This window comes from Hibiscus syriacus, unplaced genomic scaffold, assembly GCF_006381635.1.
Source record: "Hibiscus syriacus cultivar Baekdansim isolate YM2019G1 unplaced genomic scaffold, ASM638163v2 tig00111774_pilon, whole genome shotgun sequence".
Classification (NCBI taxonomy): domain Eukaryota; kingdom Viridiplantae; phylum Streptophyta; class Magnoliopsida; order Malvales; family Malvaceae; genus Hibiscus; species Hibiscus syriacus.
Window position 1 is genome coordinate 3,422,576 of NW_024063175.1, and position 9,713 is coordinate 3,432,288.

General features: G+C 28.0%; 1 protein-coding gene across 1 annotated transcript; it reads left to right on the forward strand.

Moving 5' to 3' along the window:
• The first annotated feature begins 4,814 nt into the window (after positions 1–4,814).
• LOC120170232 (chaperone protein DnaJ-like) lies at positions 4,815–9,357 on the forward strand. The gene is made up of 6 exons (XM_039178208.1): positions 4,815–5,082; positions 6,688–6,765; positions 6,919–6,994; positions 7,164–7,237; positions 7,352–7,422; positions 8,936–9,357. Exons 1-6 carry the CDS (start codon positions 5,053–5,055, stop codon positions 8,976–8,978), a joined length of 372 nt encoding a protein of 123 aa, XP_039034139.1. The 5' UTR covers positions 4,815–5,052; the 3' UTR covers positions 8,979–9,357.
• The last annotated feature ends 356 nt before the right edge of the window (positions 9,358–9,713 follow it).

The following is a 9,713-nucleotide window of genomic DNA, read 5'->3' on the forward strand; positions in this document are numbered from 1 at the left end:
TCTGAAAAATTAGGTTCGTAATATTAAATGCATTATTCTTAGAGTATATATCTATCTATCTATATATATATATATATATATATTGCTAAATATTGTGCAAATGATTTTTTATGTACTTCATTGTATATATATATGTTTGATTTATGCGTAGTTAACTCTTTTGATGTGTTTTTTTAATATATTAATTTGTAAGTATTATATATATATATATATATATATATATATTATTTCCCTTTTAATTTAATATTTATTTGTTTATTAAATTTACCCATTATCAAATTTTTTAAATATTATTACGTTTTCAAAATTAGGAAAAATTATTCATAAGTTTTTATTTTTAAATATGGAATAAAAATAAATCGAGGGGAATTTTTCTTGCCTTAAATGTTAGACAAGTCGAATTTCCTCGATTTTAGTCACATTTCATATTAAATATCCAACTTTTTTTTATTATATAGTTATTCGATGAAAACCTAGTTGTCCTAGACATTTGGCAAGTCGAAATCTTTCGAATTTATTTTATTTTCCACTTAAAAACATTTAATATTAGTATTTATTTTTGTGTATTTTTAAAATAAAATTGTGACTATTTGAGGAGAATCTTTCTTACTCTAGATGTTGAGTAAGTTGGATTCTTTCGAATTAGTCAAATTTTGTTTTCTTATGTATAGTTTTTTTTATCATGATTGTCTTGAGTTTAGAGATAGAAAATTTAATACTCAACCTTAGGATTAAGGAATATTAGGATCTAGAACTTTAGACCGTCTAGCGAACATCTTATGTTTCTGCCTATAATTCTTGTATTTAGATTAAAAAGTATGATACATGTTTGAACATCTTTATCACATTTTTTAAACAATGTATTGTCTTGAGTTAGATGGATTCTCGATATTCTTCTAGACGTTGGAGGGTGTTGAGGTTATTTAACAAAATAATTTATCTTTGATTTTTTTAACTATGCACCATGAACTCTTCGGACTTTGAGAAATATTCTTAAATTCTTTTAGATGTTAGAGAATTAGGGGGCATTTTAAAGGGTTGTAATTCTGATTTTTAAGCATGATTCATAAAAATCGAGATGTTTTCTTGAGTGAGGTAAAGTTTTCGATATTCTCCTAGACGTTGGGGAATGCTCGAAATTGTCCATAAAAGACTTCGCTTTCAAAATTTTAATATAGATTAACATATGAATTTTTAGAATATTCAAGTTTAATTTTGGTTCTCTTAGCCGTTAGAGAATTTGAGAATATGCTTGAGAATTTAAAATTTTTGATTAATCTAAAATACTTGATTGCATTCATGAATCGAAACAAAATATTTGTGATCAAGTAAGCATCGTTTTTATGGGCGTTATGAGGGTTATAATCCTTCCTCACACGTATCGTGCCCCAAACTTAATTTTGGTTTTTGTAAACCCAGTGGCGTATCTAGGCCTACCTGGGCCATGGCCCACCTTATGTCTAAAAAGGGTAAATTATATATTTAGTCATCCACTTATTATTTAGTTTCTATTTTGGTCATCCAACTATTATTTATTTTCAATCATACTTAATGTTACATTTTAGTTCTGTTTTGGTCACTAGTATTTAAAAAATTAATGGTGATATTGAAGTGCCATTATAAGATAATGCAATGTCAGGATTGAAAAATAATTTTAAAAAAATATCATATTAGCATCAATTTTAAATTTTTAACGACATGTGACCAAAACAAAACAAAAACATAACATTAGGTATGATTTTGAAAAAAAATAATAATTGAGTGATCAAAACATAAATTATGTAATAGATGGGTGACCAAATAAATAGTTTACCCTAAATAAAAATACATATGAGTTAGGTTAAGAAAATTATATTGATCCAATTAAAATATTTTTCTATATTTAATCCATATAATATTTTTAAATTAAAGATATATATGAATTATATTAGATAATTTTTTATTATATTTATCTTGACCTAACCTATAATTTTTTTTGGATTCCCACTGCGAAAATCTAAATATTTTTAATGATCCAATCATACCTAAACTAATAGGTGACAACTCTCATTCTTTTTTTTTTTAAATATGTAACTGTAATTTTTATTTTTATGGGTAAAGATTGGTGCCTACAATACAATATGTTGATGCTTTTGTGAATGGGGCAGCTGATGCTAGTTTTAATGGTAACTTTAATGTTATGAATATGACATATGTTTTGATCTTCTTTCTTTTGTCTTTACTTGGTATTTAGGTATTTTTAAGGTTGAAATCTTAAGAAAAATATTCAAAATTAAACTTAAAATCTAATATCAATTAATATTAAAAATGATATCATTATCATCGTATCACAAATTTAATTAATCTAAATTATAATTATTTAAATATGTATTATTTGCGACTTTTATAATTGTATTTGTAAACTTTGAAACTACCTTTAATTCAAGTGTTTAGAGAAACTTTGTCCATTTTATTTACTCTTCCTCTTCGAATACCAAAGTAAATATTTTAAAATAAAATTGATAAATAAATTCTGCAAGGAGCATTTGGAGAAGTTACTCTTTAAATCAAACCGTTTAAATTAAAATAGGGTAACCTACATATTTAGTCATGTAACTATCACTTTGATTCGTTTTGGTCATTCAACTATTATTTTTTTCATAATCATAGTTACAATTATGTTTTGGTCCCGTTGTTACCATAAGGTAATACCATGCCATCATTAAAAATAAATAAAAACATTGCCACAACGTCATTTTGTTTATTTTTTAACAACGAATGACCAAAACAAAATAAAAACGTAACGTTAAGTACGATTTTGAAAAAAGTAATTGGATGACTAAAACGAAACCAAATTGATAGTTATTTGACTAAATACATAGTTTACCCATTAAAAAATTATTTTATCTAGGGATGGACACGAGACCTCAACATGACGAGTTCCGACCCGATACGACCCTATTGGTTGGGTTTTTTTAAACAATTTGGGTTCAAGTCAAGTCGGATTTTTTAAAAGATGTGTATGGGTCGGGTCAATATAGATTTTATGGTGAAAAATACTCGACCAGACTAGAAAAATAATATAATTATACGTTATATATTTAGAGATATTTACAATAATACTCCTCTCTAAATTAAAATTTTCAATTAGATCCCTATTTTATTGAATAAAATTAATATTTTTATAATTATATTTGTTTTGAGTCTGATCGGGTCAATTTCTGATTTTATCTCAAAAGACAAATTAATTTTTGAGTCGGATAAAATCATCTTAAATTCGAATCGAATCAAATTTCAAGTGAAGAGTATATATTTTCAAATCTAATTGAACTAATTGAAAATCCCTCAGAATATCAATATATGGTGGTGTTTGTTTTCACTGTGCAAGCTCTTCAAACCACTTATGTCTGCGTCACGCAGACCACGCGCAGACATTAGGCTTCGCAGACTGTTTGTTTTTTAGAAGACAGAAGCTCTTCAAACGTCTGCGCGAGCTCTTCTTGGTGCAGACTTAATTTTATGTATTCAAAGGTCTTCAAACCTCTTCAAGAACAATTATAAAATAAAGTTATTTATTAAAATAATTTTAAATAATTTAATAAGGTTATTTATTTTAAAATAATTTATTATAAAATAATTTATTTTAAAATAATTTATTATAAAATAATTTATTATAAAATAATTTATTTTAAAATAATTTATTATAAAATAATTTATTTTAAAATAAATTATTATAAAATATGGAATGATTTATTTTAAAATAATTTATTTTAAATAATTTATTAGTATTGATTGATTTATTTAAAATATGGATGATTTATTATTGGTTGTATGGATTGATTTATTTAAATAATTTATTAGTATGGATTGATTTACTTTAAAATATGGATTGATTTATTTTAAATAATTTATTAGTATGAATTGATTTATTTTAAAATATGGATTGATTTATTTAAATAATTATTAGTATGGATTGATTTATTTTAAATAATTTATAGTATGAATTGATTTATTTTAAATAATTTATTGTATGGATTGATTTATTTTAAAATGATTGATTTATTATTGTAGTAGTATGAATTGATTTATTTTAAATAATTATTAGTATGGATTGATTTATTTTAAAATATGGATTGATTTATTTTAAATAATTTATTAGTATGGATTGATTTATTTTAAATATGGATTGATTTATTTAAATAATTTATTAGTATAGATTGATTTATTTTAAATAATTTATTTGTATGGATCGATTTATTTTAAAATATGGATTGATTTAATTTAAATAATTTATTAGTATAGATTGATTTATTTTAAATAATTTATTTGTATGGATTGATTTATTTTAAAATATAGATTGATTTATTATTGTAGTTTATAATTGATTTATTTAAATAATTTATTAGTATGTATTGATTTATTTTAAAATATGGATTGATTTATTTTAAATAATTTATTATTTTAGTTGTATGGATTATTTTAATTTCAGTATTGTAAAACTAAAATTATTTAAATCTTAGTATCGCAAAACTCTTTTAAGTTTAAAAAATCAGTTTATTTATATTTCAGTTCATTTTAGCAGTCTGCAGAAGTTAAAAAACAAACAGTCTTCTTCTTGCAGACTGCAGACTTTTGGTCCACCTCTTCTGCTGCAGATGCCTGCAAATATGGTCCGCAGACTGCAGACCTTTTACCTCTACAAAAACAAACACCACCTAAAAGTCTATACATTCTCATTCTTTATTAATTTTATTTTTAAAAACCATTTTTAAAAATAATCTAAAATTTCTCAATATTTTTCTTCACCTACTTCTCTAGAATTGAGGTTCGTGTCTTTTATTGGCGCGTGCACAACACGTACTAGATTTTCCTTATAATTTTGTTTCAGGCTACAAACTCAGAGATAAGTCCCAGATCCATATTCAAACTTGTGGCATCCAAACAACCTCTATTTTTTCTCCTAAAAAAATCCCAAATTTCCTTTTTCTTGTTAAACTTCGAAAATTCTGATAAAAATTATTATGAGGTATGTAAACAATAAACTTCAGGTTAATAATATCGTTGCATTTGCAGATGGCAGGCAATGATAACTCCCCTTCTAAGGTATTCTATTTTTATTCTCATGATTTTTAGTTTTTAGATGAATTCTTTTAACTTGAAAAAAATATGTATTTGACTTAATGGTGTCGTTGTTTAGTTATAAAGAAAAGGAAGAAAATCTCTTTGACTTCATTTTCTTTACTGCTTAATTTGAGTTCTTTGTATTTTTATTTTTGTATGACTGAATTCTATTACTAGTTTTTTTTTTGTGACTTCGTTAGAAATTATTGATATTTTACAATATAGAAGTTTAAATGGAACTGTTATTGGATGTTGGAAATAATTTTATATTTTGTGGAGTTGAAGAACAGAGTTAAATGTTCAAATGAATTATGAAAGGGAATAACAGTTCTTTGTATTTTTATTTTTGTATGACTGAATTCTATTACTAGTTTTTTTTTTGTGACTTCGTTAGAAATTATTGATATTTTACAATATAGAAGTTTAAATGGAACTGTTATTGGATGTTGGAAATAATTTTATATTTTGTGGAGTTGAAGAACAGAGTTAAATGTTCAAATGAATTATGAAAGGGAATAACGGGAAATTTGAAGATACGAGGAACAGAATTATGATGGGCCTTTTTACTTTCTTGAAAAAAATTGCGAAATGATTGATCAAAGCAGATTCATTATAATATTGTTTTTTCATCTTATTTCTTTTACGAATTGTCTATTTATATTTTGTCTTAGATTCAGTCGAAGTTAGCAATTTGTTTTGTTGTTTGATTATCACGAATGAGATTCGCCTTCGTAGCAACTATTGGTATTGTATGGATTTGGAACACCGAATTCTTTGGTCCGTCTATTGTGTAAAATGTTTAAGTTTGTGAAAGTTGTTTTAGCAATGCATTTTTAGAATACTTTTGTGAGGGGAACTACTGACTAGTTCTAGGAATTTTGGATATGAAAAGATTTCAAAACATGACACAACATGAGAAAACAATGCTAAAACCACACAAATGCATAAACAAGTTGACATATTTAACACAAATCATTAACGTGACAAATTTTATATGAATATATAACACCTTAAGAACGATTATGGTTGGGAAAATAATACGAACATGACATGAATACATGGATTGCCTGGTGCGTCGTGGTTTTATTAGTTCATTTGTACATATATTTGCATGATAGCACTTTCCAGAATAAACAAATTAAGCTTATGTTTACACTCTTTGTTTCTGATATTTTTTTATACGTCTATGTGCTAACGACATGCACAAACAATTGTTATAACCTTCTCCATTTATACTGAGAATCGCTGTGTTAAATGACCTGCAGTTACCTTCATCCATCCATCCCTTCCTCCGCTTCCCCTTTGGTTTTGGAAATGGGAGAAGCTATTAATGTGTTAGTTCATTTAATTTTGTGTTAATGCTGTATTTTTTGGGTAATTTCTTTAATAGTAACGAGCACCATTTTCTATCCCCTTGTATAGTTAATTCAAACAAGAGCTTGTTATGCGACATCTATGACACTCTAACAAGCATGTTTACTTTATACTCATTATCTCTTTGTCCCCAGATGTAGTGATTATTTGTTTTATTTTAAGCTATAGTTATGCCAGAGTGTAATTGATACATAGTTCTAATTTCTATTCAAGGATTACTACAAAATTTTGGAAGTTGATTATGGTGCAACTGATGATAATATCAGGTTAAATTACCGGAAGCTTGCACTGGTCAGTGGTCCCCCCTATTTTTACTCCGTCTTCTTCTTGTTTTCCTCTTGCCATTGCTTCATGGATAGCCTTTCACAATTTTGTTGCATTTAAAACTTCCTTTATTTTAAGACAACTGAGTTGGCAAGACAATTTTTTGTTATGTTGTTACAGAAGTGGCATCCAGATAAGCACAAGGGCGATAGTGCTGTTACCTCTAAGTTCCAAGAGATAAACGAAGCTTACAATGGTAGTTCTTCTGTTTGGCTGGAATAAAAACTGACATTATCTTTACCTTATATTCCCTTGATATTTGACTGCAATTTGATCATCACCCAATCATGCTTTCTCAGCCAACTATATAGAGAATGTAATGCTGGTATATTGTGATATTTTCTTATCGTTATATCCTTTTTCAGTGTTAATCGATCCCGAGAAACGCTTTGAGTATGATTTAACTGGAATATATGAGATTGATAAGTATACCTTAGGGGTAAGAATTTACATGAACCTATCCGTATATACTAGAAGCATTGACATAATTTTCTTTAGGTTAATTAATTGATGCCACCTTATAATGCTCTGGGAAACTGTAATTGTGATGCAGGAATATCTTGCCAGATTTAAAGGAATGATTCTTACCTGCAATGGGCTTGGCATTAGTCATACATCAACATGGTAATTCTTTTGGCTGTCTTAATCTTGGTGATAATTCTCACATCTTCGTTTTACTAAAGCTTCCCCTAAACTTAGTCATACATCAACAAGGTATTAGTTATACCTCACAGAAAAGGATCATTCTCATATCTTCTTTTTACTAGAACTCCCCAAAGTTAGTGATGGTTTGTTTTTCTCTTTGTTTGGGAGTTGGGGGTAGGGGGATTATATTCTGTAGAATGGCTGTTTTATGTAAAACCTCACAGAAAAAAAATCATTCTCGTATCTTCTTTTTACTATAACTCCCCCTAAACTTAGAGATAATTTGTTTTTCTCTTTGTTTGGGGGTTGGGGGGAATGTATTCTGTAGAATGGCTGTTTTATGTGGAACCTCGCAGAAAAGGACCGTTCTCATGTCTTCTTTTTACTAGAACTCCCCCTAAACTTAGTGATGAATCCTTTTATGCCTGGTTCAAAATTTGAGGGCAATGCCTTTGAGACTTTGGAATGGTTCCAACACTTTCCTACCAATGCTTGTAAATATTATAAACCCCTAATCTAAGTGTATGATTGAAAATAATAGTGGCTGGTGACATTAATATGGTTGAGACTTAGGAATGGTTCCAACACTTTCCTACCAATGCTTATAAATATTATAAACCCCTATTCTATGTGTATGATTGAAAATAATAGCGGCGGGTGACATTAATATGGATGTCATGTGGAAAACCACAAGTGCCTAAAGCTTAAATTTGAAGACTTGTATATCTTATGTCTGAAATATGCTCTACATATTGAACTAACTCTAAAGTCAAGAACATTTTATTTCCACATTACCATACAGTTTGTGATCAGTGGAAGTGCTTGAAGTTAAAATTGTTTCAATGCTTGTTCTTGCTGATCCTCCCACTTTCCAAATGCTCAAACATACCATAATTTTCCCAATGTTTCTGCTCCTTTGGTTGATGCCTACTGATCCAGTGGTCTCCTCTTCATCTTTGCTATTTTGAATTCAGTGGCTGTAACCTTATCACTAGCATCTTTGGTCAATCAAGCAGTGGGTTTTATATTTTGCAAGTTAGTGGATGTTTAACATGCTTTTGGGACCCATATATTAGCATCTGTGTTGTTCTGCTAATTCATTTGAGGTTATTGTCAACGGCCGTCTCCTCTTCATCTTTGCTATTTTGAATTCAGTGGCTGTAACCTTATCACTAGCATCTTTGGTCAATCAAGCAGTGGGTTTTATATTTTGCAAGTTAGTTGGATGTTTAACATGCTTTTGGAGACCCATATATTAGCATCTGTTGTTGTTTCTGCCTAATCTCATTTGAGGTTATTGTCAACGGCCTTGGCCAGGTTGTCTATGTATAGGCCCTTGTTGGGATAGACGATAGGGAGTGTTAAGCGGTGTTGTCTATGTGTAGGCCCTTGTTGGATCGTTCCACTTATGAATTGGCTTTAGATCGGATGCTTAATAGATTTGTGCTATCACCCTTGGTCATGGTACTAATATACTTGCATGTTAATACAGGGCACAACAAACAGGAACAAATGAATTTGCTGAAGAAGGTTAGCTCTTATTTACAATTTACAAAGATTGTCATGCTTGTCTCTCAGAACTATTGGTGAATTTAAGATGCCAATACCCTATGAGTGTCGGGGCCACTGTCTGAGTATCGATTCCGGTCTTTTTATCTACTTGTCAAACCCGAAAATGTATGTGGTCTTCTTTGTACATTTAATCGAAACTAGGCTTCCTCAAAAGTAAAAGAGAATTGTCATGGTGATGTGTTGGAATGAGGCATGATTTTTGATAACATAACTGAATGTATATTTGAAATATATAATTTAAACGTGCCATTGTAATTATATAAAATATCATTTAGTAATTTATTAAGCATTGATAGCTTGCAAGCAAAGGAAACAATCTATGCCATATACTGCCGTTGATGATGAGAATTGTGTACTTTGAAAGCTATTATATATATTGGGTATTTTTCAACACCCAGAATTCCTAATTTTGTTTATTAGGCTATGTTTAGATATAAATAATACATAAATTCATTTTCTTATTTGTTAGTTAAAATAAAATAAATTTAACTTTTATTAAAGTTATAAAAAATAAATTCACTTTCAATCATCATTTTTATTCCTTTATTTTATTTGAATATTATATTTATAAAAATTAATGTATTTTCCACAATTAAACTGAAATAAAATCATTAAAATTAATTCTCTTTTCTTTCTACACTCCATAACTATTTTCTCTCCTCTATTACTTTAGTACTATAAATGTTTCTCAAGTGGGC